The sequence below is a fragment of the Chelonoidis abingdonii genome, chromosome 1 (genome assembly GCF_003597395.2).
Source record: "Chelonoidis abingdonii isolate Lonesome George chromosome 1, CheloAbing_2.0, whole genome shotgun sequence".
NCBI lineage: Eukaryota > Metazoa > Chordata > Testudines > Testudinidae > Chelonoidis > Chelonoidis abingdonii.
The window spans coordinates 333,581,626-333,602,946 of NC_133769.1; the positions used below are offsets into that span (position 1 = coordinate 333,581,626).

General features: G+C 40.3%; 1 protein-coding gene across 2 annotated transcripts in view; it reads left to right on the top strand.

Annotated features, from left to right (window-relative positions):
* The first annotated feature begins 314 nt into the window (after positions 1–314).
* The window catches only part of CRYL1 (crystallin lambda 1), a 75,968-nt gene continuing 54,961 nt past the window's right edge, over positions 315–21,321 (top strand). The window contains exons 1-2 of one of the 2 annotated variants that reach the window (XM_032765675.2): positions 315–453; positions 3,137–3,244. In XM_032765675.2, the coding sequence (XP_032621566.1) occupies positions 413–453; positions 3,137–3,244 (149 nt within the window). In that variant the 5' untranslated portion in view covers positions 315–412. The remainder of the gene's footprint in view (positions 454–3,136; positions 3,245–21,321) is intronic. The other variant, XM_032765685.2, reaches the window with a different exon arrangement.

The window sequence follows — 21,321 nt, forward strand, 5'->3', positions numbered from 1 at the left end:
TGTATGGGGGTGTTTGGGGACTTGTGGTGGGGACTGGGAGATGGGGGTCCCCAAACATAACCTTGCTGGAGACTCTTTGCCTCCAGATTCCACTGTCCCCAGTCGTTCTCACAATGAGCCAGGAAGAGAATCACTCTCCTAACGCCTGGTAATTACGGGTTGACGGGTGAGCTGGTTGTCGTTCCCGCCCGCCCCCTTTTTTTTCTCACCGTCGGGTAAGCGAAACATCTCGGCACAGGGACTCTATAGGAGCAACTGCTTAGGGGCCCTTCGGGGAGCCAATCGGAACGCTTGTACAGGAAGCCAATCAGAGAGGCTGTGACATCCTGTGAGGGATGAGGAGAGAGCGTCCCTAAGCAGGAGGTGCTCCAGGAGGTTACTGCTCCTGCAGCGGCAGGGGTCCCTGCAGGACATGGAGCCTCCCCAGGCGGGACAGGTTGTGGTGATTGGCAGGTAAGCTCCAGCGGTCTCTTGTTTGGAGGCAGGGTCTAGAGACTAGATGCAGTGGCCAGAGGGAGCAGCAGGTACCAGCTCTGCTGAGAGCCACCAGGGGCTCTGGTGACAAATGCCACAGGAAAGTGCGAAGGGTTTGGGCATTTCACCTCAACCCTGCCAGTGAAACCACAGCCCTGGACTTTGTGTTTTGGTATTGATTCCTGATGATGTCTATGTGCTGCCAGTAGGTGCAGGCACAAAATGTTGCCTTAGTTTTTGCAGCTGTAACAGCAGTCAGATACCACAGCAAGGTGTTAACTGAGAATAATCTATCTATCTAAATTGTGCAACAGTGACAATTACTCAGAATTAGTACAAAAGGCATCAACTGTGAAAACTTTTGCTTTAGTGAGATTGGTTTATTATACGTTCATATGTCATTCTGTTGCTGATAAATTTGGATCCTTCTGAAAACTTTGTGCTGCAATCCAATGTAGAGTCTCGTTTGTTATCCCTTTTTATAGCTCTGTGAGCATGTGCTCATTTTCTCCATATTCATTTATCGTGAAGCACAACCCTCCATGTATTTGTCTGTGTTGTGTGTGGGTGAATAAAGTTGTGTTCAGGTTTATGTAAAGATCATAAGGCATGTAGAGAAAGGTAGAGATAAGATACAGTATCACAATAGTACTTATTTGAAGCAAGACATGAAGTAGTAGCTTTTTGGGACTGAGATTAATACAAGTCTCATTTCAATTTGTTTTTGAGATAAAGCTGATTAGCTTTTTTATTTAAAAATAGCTTTTTCCAGTTACTTCAGATTTATCAATGGCTCTGAATAACCACTATAAATGCACACCTGCTACCAACTGGCTAAAGTACTCTGCCGCCTGCCTTGAAAGACCATTTGAGGTGTGAGTTATATTTTCAGACACGTGTCTTTATGCTGTCACATGACAGTGACCAGACTAATAGCTAGTGGTCACACTTAGTTACCCGTCATTTGCCATTGGTATGCCGAGGGTCAGAAGGCTTGTCCTGTCTGTACATAATGTGTAACGCCACCATATGACATAGCCTAACCAAGACAAAGTGTGGGAATGTTGTGAGAAGTGGGCAGCTATAGCTACCTGAAACTGAGGCCTGGGTCCCTCTTGCACCAGTGTTGTGTTGACATCTTTACAAGTGCTGTGCTCTCTGAGTGTGTTAGTCAAAGTATGGAATAGAGATTTTAAAAAGTATGCCAAAACTTGACTCCTTGCTTGAGATCAAGACATCACAATATATGGATTTTTCCTTAATATTGAAGGTGCAGAATAATAAGAAGCTCATAATAGTTTAAGAAGCACTTGACAAATACTTTAGTGATAACCACGATATAAGGATGCCACAGTGGCTAACAACTTTTAATCCCATATCCGCATGGGTTCAGTAAACAGCTTAGAATTGATGCGAATTGGGTTTATTATTATTATTTTTTTTTTTATGGAATCCTGTTTGTTTTTTCAGAGTAAGAGGAGAGAACAGCTTTGTGCCAGCTCAGCAACATTTAACATGAAGTTAAAGTCTGTTTGTGTTCCAATTATTTCCATTGTTTCCTTCTGTCTCCTTGAAAAGCTTCCTGTTTTGTTTTTAACTGAAGACTGTTCCGGTTTTCTTTTCTCTTCTGCCTTTCCTTTGCCTCCTGGCATTTTGCTGATTCTTTTTCATTACCCATGTCCTCCTTCACTGTTGGTCACATGGCCTTGTAGAATGAAACTTTCCTGTGGCACTCGTGCAGTTCAAAGGAAAATACAAGAGCAGTTCCTCTCTTAGCAACAAGAGGAAGCATGTGTAATAGTTAAAAAACATATGAATGGAAGTAAGGAGATCTGGTTTCTATTCTTGACTAATGTCACACAGCAGATCTGTAACAAAGCCAAGTCATTTAACCACTGTACATTAGTGTCCCTGTTTGTTAGAGGAGTATAATGGGTATGGTGATGCTTCATTTATTAATGTTTGTGAATCGCTTTGAGATCCTGGGAGGGTAGATGCTATAGAAATATGAACTATCATTGTGCTCTTCTCCTCTTGTTTGCACCATGCATGCTGCAAGCTGTGACATGACATCTCCAAAGGTTGATGACTGAGCTCTCCTGCACAGGCTGCAGCATGGTGGCACACCTCAGCGTAGGTGTTCTTAGGCTGCTCCAACTCAAGCTTAGGGGTGTGTCCAGAATTTAGAGGACACAAAGATGTCTTAAAGCCATATTTGCCCCTCTTCTCATCCCAAGCTGTACCTCCTGAGCTGCGCTGTCCAGAAGATATAGCTCAGAACAGAGTACTATGTTTTCAGTGACTTGTCACATCACTGAGAGCTCATTTTAACAGTTTAAATAAAAAACAAACCACAAATTATTTGTGCCCCCCTTTGTCCTTCCCTCTTCCAACCTTTCACTGTTCCTTCCTCTTCTCTAGTTTCCCTCCTATATGCCCCCGCCAAGCCTTTGGTGGCTGTGCAGCGGCAGTTGATTACTCATATAAATTATTATACTGATGTTCAAACAAATAGAGGCCATATTGTAGTCTACTTCATTCAATGCACATTTTTCCCAGGTAGGAAAAGTCATTACCCATTTAAATCAACAATCCTTTTGATGGTGCAGAAATGAACTATGTAGTTACATGCATAAACATTTTCTATTTATTTCCTCTTTAGTGGACTGATTGGTCGCAGCTGGGCGATGGTGTTTGCTGGTGGAGGCTTCAAAGTAAAACTTTATGATGTTGTGCAACAGCAGATAACAAGTGCTCTGGAATACATTAGGTAGGTCACCTGATTTTTTCAACTGAGATAAACTGGTACTGCAACATAAATCTCTACTCAAGTCTAGCATTTACAATTATAAAAGAGTTCTGACCGCAATCCCTTTTCTTAAAAAATGAGCGTAAAGTTAGCATGTCGGGTTTTGATTATCAGTACAAAAAGTTTTTTTCTCTCCTGCTGGTAATAGTTCACCTTAATTGATCACTCTTGTTAGAGTGTGTATGGTAACACCTATTGTTTCATGTTCTCTGTGTGTGTACATATATCCTCACTATATGTTCTATTCTATGCATCCGATGAAGTGGACTGTAGCCCACGAAAGCTTATGCTCAAATAAATTTGTTAGTCTCTAAGGTGCCTCAAGTACTCCTGTTCTTTAAGTGACTTAGGAACACAAGTACCATTGAATTCAGTGGGATAGTGCTTTTAAGTCATTTAGAGACTTCAAAAATTACTACCTGTAGGTGCCTAAAGATGGATATGGAGCTTAACCTCCTATTTTTGAAAACTTCAGCCTACAGGATCTTAGGGTTTAGTCACCCACAAATTCTAAACTTAGTGACTTAATAATTCAGGAGTGGAGTACAAGAGAGAATTTGGTACCACTCTACAATTGTAAACTGAAAATATACGCACATAGAGGCTTTTGAATGGAAAGGAAGCAGAGTCTAAAGAGTTTCCAAGATGGAAGGATATCAGTGGTTATGTTCCTTACAGAACACTGAACCCAGCAGTGATCATTATCTATTAACAACCTGGCAGAAAGGGTGACTAGTGAGGTAGCAAGTTTTACCGATGGCTCAGTTATTGTTAATTAAAGTGGGGAAGTGTTATAAAGAACTGTAAGCCATCTTAGGGCTAGTGACAATCTAGCCCTTATGTGATCATTTGGAGTATAGCTTTTCTCCCTCCTTCTTCTCCAATTTGTCTGCCAAATTAGAGCTATGTGGATCTTACCTCCAAGTGCTGGGGGAAAGCACAGAGGCTGAGAGCCAGACACCACATCCCAAGGAAGCAAGTGGGAGAGGTGACTTGTAGGCTGAGCTGGTTCTGGTGGGTGGAATTTGGGGAGGCAGAGCCAGCTGACTCTGTGGGGAGAGGAATATGAACCAAAAAGAGTTGTCACAGATTACACACCAGTGAACTAGGGTGGGCAGAAAGGCACAACTTCTTCTGTGGTTCTTTGTGCTGCAGTCCAGCTACCCACTGTTTTACTCAGGTCAGTGCTAAAATGCATTGTCTAGCCCTAAACTAGGAAATTGGGCAACATGATAAGAGATGAGTCCTCCACTTACTGTAGGCATGGCGTTTTGTTGTTGCTTTGTGATGTTTGTTGTGACATGAAATAACTTCATATGTTCTGGTGACACCATAACCCAATATAAATACCTTTATACCACAATATCACAGTTTGTGCATTTCTGGCTTAGAGAAATCTGTGTTGGCTGTGAGAGAGTTAGAGTATTTACAGGAAAGTAAAGGCTGGACTACACTGAAAACTTCCATCAGTATGTGTCAACTTAGCTATTGCCTCTTGGGGAGGTAGATTAACTGCAGTGATGGGAGAACCCCTTCCATCGCTGTAGTGTGTGTCTACACTGAAGTGTTACAGTGGCACAACTAAGTGTTTTGAGTGTAGGCATATCCTACGAACAGGTTGTGTGTGAAATGCTGGCAAAACTCCCATGAACTTTAGTGGAGTCAGGATTTCACCCAAACACTTTTAGCACAGGGGAAAAAAAAGCATAAAAGGAAATAGACTAGTTGGGTGTTTCCACATAGTCTCTTCCTTCATGCATAACTCTCAAGGCACTCTGTAGTAAAAAGCAATACATGTCAAGAGACTTAATTCTGCTTTAACACAATATAATTAATCGGCTAAACTCAGTGACACAGCATATTTTAATAGAAGTAGATTGCTGATTTTCTGAAACTCATTCAATATTTATATGAGTAAGAACAGATTGTGCAGTTACATTAGGTTATGTTTTGATGATAAAAATTATATTGATAGTTCAAATTCACATTAGCATGAAAACTCTTAACACAGTGACTTTACAGCAGACTGCTATAATTCACTCTGAACTACTGCCATGATGCTAGGTTCTGCTACAGGAGCTGAAATATTTAATTGCAGTGGAAGCTGAGTATAATGTGATTTTACATTGTGTTTTTCAATGCATGTACTATGACTCCTACAAAACAAGTTGACAGTTACTCCATTGTGAATTTGGTTTTATTGGTTTTCCTTATTTTTAAGTCCTCTAAAAGAAGATTGGGGAAGACGTCAGCATATCTATCATGTTACACACCTTTAGAACTGAAAAAAGGGAATTTTGTTCCACTGTAATTAGCTTTTGTATCAAATATCTCCTGTTTTATGGTTCACATACCCTGAATTTGTTGTATACAACTGTTTGAAACCATAAGAAATTTGAGTATACCAAAAAACAAATTTGAAGATCACCCTTTTTACCAAGAGAGAATGTTTAAAAATAATAAATAACTGCAGATGCCAAATTACTTGTACAAAGAAACGTAATAAAACTTGGGTATTCATCACTTTTTAGGACGTAAACCTGGTTTATAAAAGGAGAACCCAGAGTAATAGTTTGTAAACCATATTTGAAGCAAATGTTTCAGGTTTTATGCAAGTCTTACACAATGGATCGTAATTACCATGTATACATCTGCAAAACAGGCTAAATTATTTTCATCATACATAGCCCTGTTACTGGAGAGGAGATCCAGGTGGAACAAGAATATCAATAAAGCTGCCTCCCTAATAATGTCAGTATTGAAAATTTAAAGCACGGCAGGTGTGTTGACTAATAGAGTAGTTATATACTAGGAAATAACAAATGAAATAATGAAATTTGGGCCCACTGCGGCAAGATTGAAAATATGGAGGTGTATCAGCTGGGAGCACACATACAGTACATCAGCATAAGGTAAGGAAACAGGAATATATAAGGTATAACTAAGTGAGACAGATTTCCTGCCTAGCTAATTGTTATCAGGCACACAGCAGTTAGAGCTCTGACACATAGGAAATGGGAGGAAAAGGGGAAGGTCATGCTGTAAAAGTGACATACGTCCAGCTAGAACTAACACTAGTAGCATTCTTAACAAGAATTCACTATATTGGAACAGCCTAGAAGTGCTCAGTTGAATGGACAAGTTAATGAAGAATTCTGCACCACACCAATTGCTAAATTCTCCTGGTCTCTGTTCAGTAATGCTGCAACCTGCTGTGTAACGTGTATACTGTAACCTTTTTGCCATTCATTAAACTCCTTTCCTGCAAGTAGCAGTCCCTTTGGTTTATGAGTACAATATTCTTTGAGGACAGCGTGTTAAAGTTAAAAAGTTAGTGGGTCAGAAGACCAAGTAGTACGCTATTTCTGAGACTAAACACAGAACTTATGTATATTGCATTTGCTTATGAAAAGGCAAGTGTTGTCAATAGTTACTGGTGTGGTGCTCTGCTCTTGTTCAATGATGATAACAATTGGCTGTGTGTGTGTTCCTTCTGTGTGCTGCCCCAGCTCTGCGCAGATCGCTGACACAGCAAAACCCGAGAGAACCCCCAAAGACCACAAACTCTAGTAAGGTATGAAGGAACTTGAGCCAGGTTTATTGTCAAACGAACACAGTTATAGTTTCCCATATACTCTACAAGACATACTACAAATTTGTGCTCTCTGGCAATGGACCGGCTCAATCATTTGTGGGACTTTCCACTGCCCCATAGGCTGGACAAAGATGTGCACTCTGGAACCTACTTTTATATAGTTACAGGACAGATTACTCATCCCTACTGATGTATTGAAGTACATTGGGGGCTGTCTCCCTCTTTAATCATGTTGGTTCAAACAAATATATCCATCATGTTGTCCTTTGACCTGGTCTTTAAGATACACCTGCCTGTGCCTCGTTATCTCTATGGTGTGTTCTGATGCCATCTTGGCACAAGTTCCTCTTATTAGCACTTATGTGTGGATGCACCTGCTTCTAGCAACCCTCTTCTCACCAACTTCTGTGAGTGGGGCCTGCCTCTGGCTCACATCCCAGCTTTTGCTTAGCAATGTCTGGAAATACTTTGGTTCAGGCTTCAGGCCTCAGACTGGGCCTTTGATACAAGAGTTTATGTTTCAGCGCCTCATCTTACTACAGAAGGAAGGAAGCTATATACAGTAATGGGAAGTCAGATTCCAAAAAGACTTTGCATGAATTCATATTCTGTTCTATAAAATGTTTACACATTAGAAGTGTTTCATCCCACTGTGCACTGCTTAACTATGCAACTGAGACAAGAAATGTCTGAAAAGGATGACAAGTATTTTCCCTTAGGTCGCTGATTCATGTTTTATGGAGGAATTTTTGTTTCACATCAACTTTTAACTTGTAAGGAAAAATAATGTAAAGGAAAAAGTGAATTACCGGGGAAAAGAGGACCTTGTGTTAGTTTTGTGGTCAGTTTTTCTTCTTGCAGAAACTAACATATTGTATTCTAATTGTAGCTATGTGTGGCTGGCTTTTACCCATATATTATTGTATGTATTTCTAAGGATGCCACTTACAAAATTGCACCTCAGCTAACACTTAGAGATACAGAGGCAAGACTGGGTAACATTCTATATAAATAAAACACTATTCTCTCTATATCCAATTAATTAACTTTTTAAAAAGAACTCCAAAGCCTAAACTCAATAGAACAGACTCCTATGGAATGCTGAGCGGTAAAACTTTGGACAGTATATTTCATCTCCTAATTATATCAATGGAAGTTATTGGCAAAATAAGTGGAAACAAATAGCGTATAGAACTTATAAAAGTTCTTTTTTGTCCCCCCATTTCTCCCTCATATTCACCAAATAAATAGAGATATTTCTGAGATACCCTGAGAAGTTTGTCACTTTTTGAAGGGGTCCTGGGTAATCTTACCTGAAAGTTGTTTCTTTGCTCATGCATTTAGTGTACACACCAAAAGAAAAACTAAATGTTTGAATTAGGAATTTAGAACACTTCAGTAAAAAATGACCTAAGTATTAGAATCTGGAAATACCTAGCAACGTGTTTAATTTTGGCCCTTCCTGGAGCTTGTGGTGGCTGTCCAGTCAGTAAGGGAGAGCTTCACTAGTCACTGTATGAAAGAAATGAAAACCAGAAGCTTTAAATCTAAAGTTGGGTTCCTGAAGCAGTATTTATGTAACTAAATAAATAGCCTGATTTTCAGTAGTGCTGAGCGCCCATAAATCTTACTGAAGTTAGTGGGAGATGCAGGAGCTCAACGTGTTTGAAAATCAATCCACTTTTAACCAGGAGCCTAGCTTTAGGCACCTACCTTTAAAAATTCTGGCCTTAGTTTCTTTTGTTACGTATATTAATTCACAAGTATTTTTCTCTGTGTTTTCTTTTTTAATATAATCTGCACCTACCTTTTTGGTTTACCAGCTACAGAGAAATCTTGCGGGGTGTGTGTGTAGCCTTGTTTAAACCAACAGACCCCCCTAGCCACCCACTACACTCAAATACAGAGGCAGGATGCCCTCTATCTCTAGGCCATGGACTTCTACTTTCTGTAGGGCCTGAGTCTATAGGACAAGTTAGGATAGTCCCTCCATCTCCCTTCCTCCCCACAACTACAGGATATTCTATCACATAGGATCCCACAATATGCTATTCCAGAAAAAGTCTTTGTGAGCTCTACCTATCCCAGCCTCACAGCTTGAATTCAGTACCTTATTGCCACTGCTCTTGAAGCCAACCATCCATCTGCACACCTCTCCAATCTGAGTCACAGCAGGAAGGAATACACAGAGGAAAAACCAGCTTTTGGGTTGTATTCTTGCCATGTCTCAGTGCCACTTTGTCTATACTTAAATTTTATTTTTAACAAAAGAATCATGTAAAGAAATTCTCCCTTCAGAAAACTTCTGAAAATCGGTTGTTCTGGGAAGTATCCTGGTTGTAAATAACACACCCTACTCATAGGCCTGCATTGTTTTGTACTGTCTTGTACACTTTAAAATGTGATCTCTGGGCAGGGTCCATGGTCTCACTGTGTATACGTATTTTTCTCCCACTGCAGTTGTTGCTCATCTTTGCGTTATTTGTTGCTCTTTCCTTTACAAACAGTTATCCACACAACTCCTTTGAGCAACGGGCCCACTTATAATATCTTAACTCCTCTCTTCCTGCACAAACGCGTTTGGATGCCTGTCTCAGGAATCTCCTGCTGTCTTTTGCAGTCCAGGAGTCTAGGGTGGGTCCTTACAGCCACTGGACAGAAGAGGGCAGAAAGTTCATAGGTCAGTTTTGGAATGTAAACTCATATGTCATTACTGTCGGGGGCTGTGATGTTGCCACTGGGGCTTATCCTTACCTACCCCTCTTCCCAGTTATCTCCACTCGCCCCTCAGGGGCGGCTCCAGGCCCCAGCACGCCAAGCACATTCTTGGGGCTGCGTGCCACGGGGGGCACTCTGCTGGTTGCCGGGAGGGCGGCAGGCAGACAGCCTTCGGCGGCTTGCCTGCGGAGGGTCCGCTGGTCCTGCGGCTCCACCAAAGCCTCGGGACCAGCGGATCCTCTGCAGGCATGCCTGTGGGAGGTCCGCGGGACCAGTGACCGGCAGAGCGCCCCCTGTGGCATGACGCCGTGCTTGGGGCGGCAAAATGTCTAGAGCTGCCCCTGTTGCCCCTTCAGCCTCTCACAACTGTCTCTCACCTCTAGGGTGACCAGACAGCAAGTGTGAAAAATCGGGACAAGGGGTGGGGGGTAATAGGAGCCTATATAAGAAAAAGACCCCAAAATCGAGACTGTCCCTATAAAATTGGGACATCTGGTCACCCTACACACCTCTCACCCAAGCCATCAGTCTCCCAAAACAGCTCACAGAATCCGGAATTGCTGACTGAAATGGCTTTTGTCTGTGTAAATGTGCTGCCCTCTGGTGCTGCTGGAAGGAGGAAGGCAGACTGCTGTAGCTACTGGCTCCTTGTTTGGGGTTGTCTAGTCCTTGCCCCTAACGCTGCTGAACATTGCTTCTGTTGCTCTTTTCTTTGTGCAGGATGCTGGCGGCTCACTTTGGAAAATTTTTTGGAGGGTTCCATCCACAGAGTGCTCTGATGAGGGGTATAGTGGTAGCTCTAGTGTCATGTTGGGGCTCCTGTGACAGAAACTTTTATCAGAGTAGCCTTCCTTTTTCACATAAACTAACCCCTTCACTGCCCTTCTCCAAAACCAGCAATATTTTGTTTCGTCTCTTGCTCACTTGATCTGAAGCAATAGCTAACTAACAACTCTCAAAAAGTATGCCTTACAAGTGTAATAATTTCAAGAGCTTTCAGAGGGACAAAACGGGAAGGGACTGCATTGCTAGGAATAGTATTTTTCAAGCTTCTAAAAGTTAGGGAAGGTGCAAAATGAGTAATCAGTAAAGCCAGTAACTTGACAATGTATCTTCTTATAATTTTGTTTATTATGATACTGCCTAAGGACCAACCAAGAATGTGGCCCCATTGTGCTAGGCACAATACGGATAAAGGGTAGTAGATGGTTCCTGCCCTGAAGAGCTTACAGTCTAAATACACAAGATGGACACAGGGTTGGGGGAGGGAGTGTAACATACAAGCAGAGTGTACAATGTGATGGCTGCGAAGTTTTGTTAGTTTCAAAGTTTTTTGGGGTGTGGGTTTATTTACCAGGGGATAAGCTAAATGGGAAGAGAAGCAAAGACAGAGGGCACGTTGAAGGGAAGGGACATATGTGGAACAGGGTAGGGGAGAAGAGTGTAAGGGGGCAGGTGTGGACTGACCTGTAGTGACAAAAGACTATGGGGATGGGGAGAGGGTTGGCACAAACAGCCAATCAAGGCAGAGAAAGTCCAGTCAAAACAGTTTTATTAATTAATAGGATATGTTGTTACATACCTCAAAACAGACTCCATTTGACATGCATCGATCATATGAATATTAAAAATCAGCAACAGAATTCCAGATGTGATAATACAGTGCACTTTGCAATGCCAAAATATTCTTGTCTCTGTGAGAGTAGTTGAAAATATTAAATATCATTCCTAATGTCTTTGGCAAGTTACTAACCTCTCTGTCTTAGTTTGCACACCTGTAAAATGGAGAAAATAATATGTAATTACCTGGTCTAAAAGAGGTTGTTGTGAGGATTAAATAGTTAATCTTTCTATGGAACTTTGAAGATGTAGAGAGCTAATTATTAATAATTAGTGGTGATGGTCATATTGAGTAGAGACAATATTGTGTAGTAAATATGGCATGAGACGGGGGGCCAATGAGACCGAGGGTCTGTTGCCAGCTCTGCCACTGACCTGCTGCGTGACCTTAGGCAAGTTACTTCACCTCTTTGTTCCTCTGTTACTCTCTAACTGTTTGTCTCTCTTGTCTGTTTAGATTGAAATCTCTTTAGGTATGCGATTGTCTCCTGCTCAGTATAGATACATTGTTTAGCAAATGGGGGCCTTGATCCTGGTAGAGGCCTCTTAGTGCTACTGTAATAGAAATAGGAAAAACTATATTGCTTCAACACACAATTGATTCAGGCATCACAGTGGTGATCCCTCCTGTATTTAAAAAATGATTGGTAGCAAAATTTTGGCTGTAAAGACTTTTCCTTTGGATGTAGTACATATCTGTGCTGGGAGTTCTCTGCTTCTAAAAGGCAGGATTCACTCAGCTTAGTACAGGGATTTGCCAAAGACTCAGGTCTGGTCTAAATCCAGAGGATGCAAACAAAAGGTTTAACTAAAGGTATTGCATTTTTTTTTTTTAAATTGATTTAGTTAAATTGGTCCAGTTTTGTGAGTGGTGAAGCTTACATTGGTTTAAACCTGGCTTACAGCAGTTTAACAAAATAAGTTTACAAATAAATTACACCAATTTAACTAAAGGTAACGTGTGTGTGCGCGCGCGTGTGTATAGAAGACCAAAATAAAGCAAATACAGTACAGCACTGTGTTAAACATAAACTGCTAAATGAATAAAGCAGCATTTTTCTTCTGCATAGTAAAGTTTCAAAGCTGTATTAAGTCAATGTTCAGTTGTCAACTTTTGAAAGAACAACCATAATGTTTGCTTAGAGTTACTCCATTCCTGAGTTACATAACATAAGAACGGCCGTACCGGGTCCGACGAAAGGTCCATCTAGCCCAGTATCCTGTCTACCGACAATGCCAGGTGCCCCAGAGGGAGTGAACCTAACAGGCAATGATCAAGTGATCTCTCTCCTGCCATCCATCTCCAAACAAACTGACAAACAGAGGCTAGGGACACCATTCCTTACTCATCCTGGCTAATAGCCATTTATGGACTTAACCACCATGAATTTATCTTTTAAACGCTGTTATAGTCCTAGCCTTCACAACCTCCTCAGGTAAGGAGTTCCACAAGTTGACTGTGCGCTGCATGAAGAAGAACTTCCTTTTATTTGTTTTAAACTTGCTGCCTATTAATTTCATTTGGTGACCCCTAGTTCTTGTATTATGGGAATAAGTAAATAACTTTTTTCCTTATCCACTTTCTCCACATCACTCATGGTTTTATATACCTCTATCTTATACCCCTTTAGTCTCCTCTTTTCCAAGCTGAAAAGTCCTAGCCTGTTTAATCTCTCCTCATGTGGGACCCTCTCCAAACCCCTAATCATTTTAGTTGCCCTTTTCTGAACCTCTTCTAGTGCCAGTTGTTTGCAGCTCTGAGGTTGTACTGTACTACTTTTCAAATAGGATGTGGAAAAAATGAAAATTATTAAAAAAAAAAAGCAACAGAATGATTGGAGAAAACCTGTCTTACAGTGAGAGACTAAAAAGCTCAATTGATTTTATCCAAGAAAAGGGTTAAGAGGTGACTTCATTATCACCTGTAAGTACCTACATGGAGAGAAGATTTCTGATGATAGAGAGCTCCTTAATCTAGCAGACAAAAGCATAACAAGAAGCAATTGCTGGAAGCCGAAGCTAGACAAGTTCAAACTAGACATAAGATGTATTTTTTAACAGGGAGGGTAATTAACCATTGGAATCATTTATCTAAGGGTGTGGTGGATTTTCCATCTCTTGAAATCTTTAAATCAAGGTTGAATGTTTTTCTAGAAGGTATATGCAATAGCTAAAGTTATGGACTTGATGCAGACATTACTGGGCAAAGTTCTGTGACCTGTATTATTCAGAAAGTCAGACTAGATAATCATCATGATCCCTTCTGGCTTTTAAAAGCAATGAATCTAGTTTGTAAGTAGAATTAACACTCTGTCCAGCAGAGGTCAATGGTGCACAATACTATACATAAGCAAGCCAGTGCATTACAAATGACTTAAAACTAATACAAGGAATAAGAAAGGCCATGGGAAATTTCTCTTCCTTGCCCACCACCAAGAGATTCCAGTCTAGGAAGACACTGCCCATGATCCAAAGAACTAACAGTTTAAGACAAGACACAAGTAAATATTATAAACCATACAGGAGAAGAAGGAAAAACGAGAGAAAGGTGACAGTAATAACTTTTCATCATTATGTATGCACCTTTAGATGTATTTGAATAATAAGAGTGTTTTTAATAAATGCCAGTTAACGTTGACCTCTAGTTAGTCATTCTTAATTGGCTGGTTTTTTTTTTTTTTTTGTAGAAATGGGTCTTGATGCTGGATTGTAAGGGTAAGAGGGCTGTGGCCTTATGGGTTAGTTCAGGGATGGTGTTTCATGTGCACAGAGCAGTGTTTAAGAAAGAACCTGGAGGGCTAAAGGGGAGACGAAAGCCTGGAAGCTCAGTCTGTATGAAATGTTTAGATTTCAATAAATCTGTATTCTCCCACAGCAAATAGTCCATCAGAGAATTTCCAATCAGCTCTAAGTTTCAGGCAGAAAAGGTATGATTCTTCTTCGAGTTCTGGTTCCTGTATGTTTGGGCACACATGCGCTCATGTGCATGAAACTGGAGATTTATAGCAAGTAGTGTCCGTTAGCAAGTTTTTCTCCTTGTGCTCCAAACTGAGAGCATAAAGGGTGGTGTGCACTAATGTCTCTCCAGTTCCTTCTTACCTCTGTTTGGCCTAAGTCAGAATACTGTGTCCACTATGATCTTCCTCTACAGTAAATACATATTGTAAAATTTTTTTGGTAAATTTAGACTTAATGTTTTAGTGTTTTTATCGTTCGTTTGATTTCCCATCTGTGGGAGCTTCTCCCGAAGGAGGACTATGCCAAGAGCCCTGTGTCTCCTGCCTCTGTTCCTTATCTATCAGTGACAAGCTCCAGCACTGCCTTTACTGCTATGGTGGGGCTCATGTTGCCATCAAGTGCAGCACCTGGGGCTCCCTACCCTCCTTAGTCTTGTGAGAGACAGTAGCACCTTGTGGATCAGGCCATGAGGCCCCAGTTGGATCAAGGCTGAGAAGATCCCCCCCTGTATAGACTGTGAGCAGTGCTCCTCTGCACACAAACTCCAGTGTAGAGGCAAAACACTTAAGCCTAAGAAACCCTCTCATGAGAATCGGGGACATGACCATAGCATAAGGACAGATGCTCGTTCAGATCTGCCTCTAAGAAAAACGGATTCCCTTCCATCTTGGTCCATCACAGGTGAGTTCTTGAGCACAGGTCCTAAGGAATTAGGCCTGCACATACATCTTCTAAGGTAAGACTCAAAGGAAGAAGATGTATCAGTGCTGATTCTAGCACTGTCCATAGACAAAAAGATTAGCATCAGGTCCAGTCTGGAAGCTCTGTACTGGACTCCCATTTGACAGTTCAAGTGCATTCCCTGTGGGATCCTCTTGAGTACCAGACCTTTGGACACCCCTGATTCATTGGTTCCCACCTCAGCGACTCCTCAGACTCCAGGAGGGCCTGAAACCTTTACCTCACCAGAGGATATTTTCATTCTGCCCTATCCACAGTCTCCTCTTCTATTGGCCCGAGTCCTTAGAAACATTTCTACACCCAAAGAGACCATCTTTACCTGCCGTCTGTCCCCTCTGCTTCGTATCCCACCTGATTCACGTAAGAAAAGGAACTGGAAAGGTGTCAGTCTCTGCTCCTTTGTGCTCCCAGTTCGGAGCATGAGAAGAGCAACTGCACGTGCGCGGACCAACAGACATTACTTTTACAAATCTCAGCCACAGGGAACACATGCATACCCACTTGTGGAATATAGATAGGAACAACACATTGAAAAATCTCCAATTACAGGTCAGTCACTTCCATTTTCTGTCATACTTATGATGAACTCTCAATATCGTAGATGCATTTGCAATCAAAACAGCAAGAATTTATGAATAGAATAAAAGTCTCAGCAGAAGGTTAAAAACGTGCATATACTAAAATGTAACTTCTAATGCCAATTATGGATTTAAGCAACTGCAGGGAGTTGCAAGCCAAACTGACCCCAGAAATTTTGTTTTCATTTCAGACTTCTGGTTTCGTTCCCCGAACAAAGAATTAATTTATTGGAATTTTTTTCAGTGCAGATGCTCAGGAGAGAATAGGAATGCTATATCTCTGTCTGTTCACGCAGGCTTGCACTTCTTAGATTGGAAGTTAAAGATCATTGTGTCTTTGATTCATTTTCTTTTTGTTTTTGTTGACATTGTTGACTCTACAACACAGTAAAACTTACAGAATTACTTACAAAAAAAATATGTAAACTCAATTTAAAGAAAAGGCCAAAGTCAATAGGAAAAAGTTATTTTAAAAATCATGAGTCAGGGTACATGCTGACATCTTGCATGTTCCACGCAATGATTAGCCTCACTTGTTCTTCCTGGTATATTAGCAATTCCACCTACTTTATAATCCATTCAGGATATTTGGAGTTAAAGGCCATAACTAGGGCTTCTTTAGGGTTTATTTAACTTTATTTTTCAAGGTTTATTTTTAGCAGTTTATGTTCTATGTAGATGTACAAAAAATCAGGCGTTTTGAGGGGTTTCTCTTTTATACTGTATTGGGAAGACTTTCTCTTGGTAGCTTGTTCTGATGGTTAATCACCCTCATTGTTAAAAATGTCAGAAAATGAATGATTGGTTATTTCATTTACCAAAGGTAATTAAAGCAGATATTTATGAAGTCATTGGAAGGTGAACTATCTCCAGTTCAGCAGGTTAATCATTTAATATTTGGAGGATTTTCTTGCCATGCTGTATTAGGAGGAGAACATCACCAGACAGACATTTAATTTGTTTTATTTAACTAAAACAACAACATTCTGTATTCTGGATTTTTGTCTTCAACAGCAAACATATACTATTTTAACAAAACAAGCATATGAATTTCTGAATTTAGTTAAACATTCAAGTTTTTTAAAATCAGGTTTGTTTTTGTTAAAATTGTTTTTAACTAAAATAGTTAAATGAAATGTTAAAAAAAAAAACCAACTCAAAATTAAATTGACATTATCAGCCAGGTCAACATGAGAAACTTAAAATATTGGCTTTTGCAGCTAACTCAGTCATCTTCACCTTCATTTTCCTGTTTGTTCATAATCTGGAGAAGAAAAACAAGCATTCCTACTTTTTCAGGTCCCAAACGATTTCTCAGTTTGGAATGAATTAGTCCAAAGGAAGAAAATATTCTTTCTGCACTGGCAGAAGAAGCTATACTGCTGTTAAAAGTGAGATTATCATTTCAACAGTCTATGAATCCAAGTGCTTAAGTGACTTCCACCAGTTCACTGGTGTGGCTTTCTTTAAAACATCATCAGCAAATATATATTTCTTGAATGGTTTACCCTTAGTTCTGAAGTTTATTATAGTTAACATTATAGAGGGATGATTGCTGGATGTCCATGTCATAGCCAACTCCTGTTCTTCAGCAGTTAAGGTTTGACTCTGGTACCGAGTATTGAGAATATTTGCAAAAAAATGAGCTGGAGATAGTGCTTGTCCCATTCGTTTTTTTTTAATACTTGTAATTTAATTCCATCATTGCATATTTCTGTTTTTAAGATCTCACTCAGTTCCTTCCAAATTTCAACAGCATCAGCAATAAAACAGCTATTTCTCTGCATTTTGTTCAAGGCTACAAAAGTAGGCTTCAGGGTACTCAGCATGTGTTCAACATTTCTCTTAAGCCCAAAGTTGAGAACTTTGGCTGTGACAGTACCGTCTATTTTTTCACGATTTTGTTCACAAACTGTCATCAGACTAGGCCAGTTCTTGATATAGTGCTTAAAACAGTCCATTACTGAGTTCCATCGCACGTCTTGGTTCCTCCCACTTTTTTCAGCGCAGCTGCTGCAAAGTGGTGGTTATGGAAGTATTTTGCAATTTCAGCAACATTAGTCTTTATTTCTGGAACACGGAAGTCTTTGGCTAGGAGGTGCATCACATGAGCACTGCAACTGTATGTTATTAGCTTGGGGCTCTCTTCTAAATAATTTCTTCTTGTCTTGGATACATTTGCAGCATTGTCTGTGACCAAGCTGTGTACTAGACATTTGCATTTTTTTTTTCAGTTTGTTATAGCTACTTCTTGTAAATATTCTGCTGTGTGTGCATTTCCTGATGTAGCAATTGTTTCTGTAAGGGAGACATTCCCTTCTTCTGTTGTCACACAAGCACATACAACAGGATCATTGTGGACATAGCTCCACCCATCAAAACTCAGGTTAACAATTTCACCCTCTAGACCTTCTGCACACTGCTCAATTTCTCTTTCATACACTTTATCCAGCAGTTTGCCTGTGACATCAGCTCAGTTGGGTGGACTGTATCCTGGCCTTAATGACTGAACCATGTTAATAAAGTGTGGGTTCTCAATGGAAAGGAGAGTTTGTTGCATAAGGAAACCAGGCAATTTTTTAAATCAATTGCCTCTTCTTTTGCTCTGCTGATACATATCACAAATTTATGGATGATAAGAGATTCTGGATGATGGAAATTTTTTTTTTCTTTTTTGCTACAGGTGATATACTGTGGCTATGTGACATACATGATGTGATTGAAACGCTATCATTGGCAGATAACTCTGAAACTATAGAAAATGATGATGATCTTGAAGGTGGATAGTCTTTGGAATCCTGTATGTTGAGGATTGATTCTCCTAAACAAAATAAGTCAATGCAGTTATTTAATTATTATTACCATACTGCTCATTTAGCATTACCCATTGCATTCACTGACACTCAGTACTACTTTAAAGATGAAATTGTGATAGGATGATCTGCCTATTTCAGCTATTTATTTTTTATCACAACTGCATCTAAAATGATAGTACCATAGAGTAACAACTATACTTTTTGCTCTAACATGAGAATTCAAGAGTAGTCCAGAAGGAAGACAGGCAGTACTTAAGAAAGAAGTATGAAATAAAAAAGTTTACCAACCTGAAGATCCTGCATGTTCAGACATATTCCTTTCATCATCTTCAACTCAGCTTCCTCCTGAGAAGGAACACTTCTCATGATGTTGTTTCATTTGGGCAGCCAGGCCTTGCATTTCTTTGTTGCACTGTTTGCATTTTGCACGTGTGCCTGTCTTACCCACAGATAGAGGAACTTCATTAAAATATTCCCAAACTGGGTCTCTTTTACAGCCTGCCGCCATTATAGGTTTTCCCTTCTAGTGAGAGAATGGTATGGTAGATCTCAAATCAATGAAGGCTATACGCAGAAAGACCTCAAGACTTCTGGAATATGCTTCTCAAATGGTTTCATTTTTGTTTCTACTGCCTCTTCCTCCATTCTCACATTTATCTCCAGACTTCTTCTCCTTGTCTAGATCTATTCCGCCCCCAACAATCTTATATTCATTGAACGTTTTGAAACTTTTCACTTTTAGAGAGAGGTAAGTCAGGGTTTCTCAAACAGGGGTCACCGCTTGTATAGGGAAAGCCCCTGGCGGGCCGGGCCAGTGTGTTTACCTGCCTCGTCTGCAGGTCTGGCTGATCGCGGCTCCCACTGGCCTGGAGCAGCGATCCAAGCAGCTCCTATTGTCCCGGAGCAGCGATCTGCGACCAGTGGGAGCTGCAGTTGGCCTGACCTGTGGACAGGGCAGGTAAAGACACCGGCCTGGCCCTCCAGGGGCTTTCCCTACACAAGCGGCGACCCCTGTTTGAGAAACCCTGAGGTAAGGAATTGAGTCTGTGTACACAAATTTGCAGAGGGACAGTAGGGTTGAGGTCTGGTATTTCTCACCTCTATATTTTATTTATTTAAAAAAAAAATTGTACTTAACAAGCATGTTATTATCTCTGGAGAGACAAATCCACAGTTTGAGAACTGCAAAACTAAGCATCTCTGATGGTATCTTCTATACCAGGGGTCAGCAACCTTTCAGAAGTGGTGTGCTGAGTCTTCATTTATTCACTTTAATTTAAGGTTTCACGTGCTAGTAATACATTTTAACGTTTTTAGAAGGTCTCTTTCTATAAGTCTATAACATATAACTAAACTATTGTATTATGTAAAGTAAATAAGGTTTTTAAAATGTTTAAGAAGCTTCATTTAAAATTAAATTAAAATGCAGAGCCCCCCGGACCGGTGGCCAGAACCTGGGCAGTGTGAGTGTCACTGAAAATCAGCTCGCGTGCTGCCTTTGGCACACGTGCCATAGGTTGCCTACTCCTGTTCTAAACTGAGCACTTGAGTCCCATTGGGTAGATAGAAAGATTAACCTAAATAATCTATACAGAAGCTCTGGGAACCCATAAGATTGGGTCCCTAATCCATGAACTATTGTAACTCATTTACAAAACTTTCCTTAAACTTTACATGAACATATTGTCTCATACTATGGAATTAGAATTTGTAATCCCTATTCCATGATGAGATACATTATAACTCAAAACTATCTTTAGATACGTTTTTTCCTCAAAAAGCATTTTATAAAAAAAATCTGATTTAAATAAAAGAAATCAGATTTTTTTTTCAAATCAATGATTTTTATCCACCCTGGCTTCCAGTCATTGGTTCTTTTTATGTCTGTCTTCACTAGAATAAGGAACCGTATAGTACCCAGTATTTTCTTCCTGTGGGATGTACTTACACCTTGAAATCAAGTCACCTCTCAATCTTCTTTTTGATAAGCTAAACAAATTGAGCACTTTAAGCCTCTAGCTATAAGGCATTTTCTCCAGCCCTCAAATTACTTGTATGGCTTTTCCCTGCTCCCTCTCCAATTTTTCAATATTCTTTTAAAAATATGGCCACTATAACTCTACACAGTCTTATCAATACTGTACAAAGATTAAAGATGCTGTACACCTCCCTGTTCTTGCTCCCCTGTTTATATGTCCAAGGATCGCATTAACCCTACTTCCAACAGCATCACACTGGCATTTCATGTTGAGTTATTTGTCCACCATGACCCTTTAAAACCTTTTCAGTGTCACTGCCTTCCAGGACAGAGCCCCCAAATGCAGTAGGTATGGCCTCCATTCCTTGTTCCTAGATGTGTTAATTTGCAGTGTATCACAACCATACAATGGAAATTAATCTTAAAAAAGAGATTTGAAGGTAGACAGAGTAGTGGCTCAGATAGTTGTTTTGGAGAAGGTACATTAGGGACAGTATAGGGACAAGCACCACAGAATTGCATTTAAAAACATAAGAAGTATTTCTAAATTATATGCGAGTAGGAGATTCCTCTAACAGTGGCTTTTTTCCCCCTAAGAAAGCAAAGGTTAAATAGAAAATGCCTTCTTTCCAGGCTGTGACCATGTACTAAGTTCTAAAACAGGGATTGGGAACTTTTGGCATGCGGCCCACCAGGCGGCCTACCCGGCAGACCGCATGCCAAAGGTTGCCGATCCCTGTTTTAAAACAAACCATAGTTAACTTCATGTTATAAACACATGAAATAGTAGGTTTACAATAGAACAGACATGCACTTTCATAAAATAGTGCTTGATATTCTACAGTTCATTAATGCAGAGTATGTTCCCTCTTTCTGTAGAAATTAATCTGTCTTAAAATACAGACACTTTATGTGTAATCGGCTTGGTGGTACAGTCCCATTTCAGGATGGATCATTTATTGATCCTCTCTCTTACCACCAGCGCAACCACAGTAAGGGCCTGATCCTCTTTACATTGAAGGGAATGGCAAAAC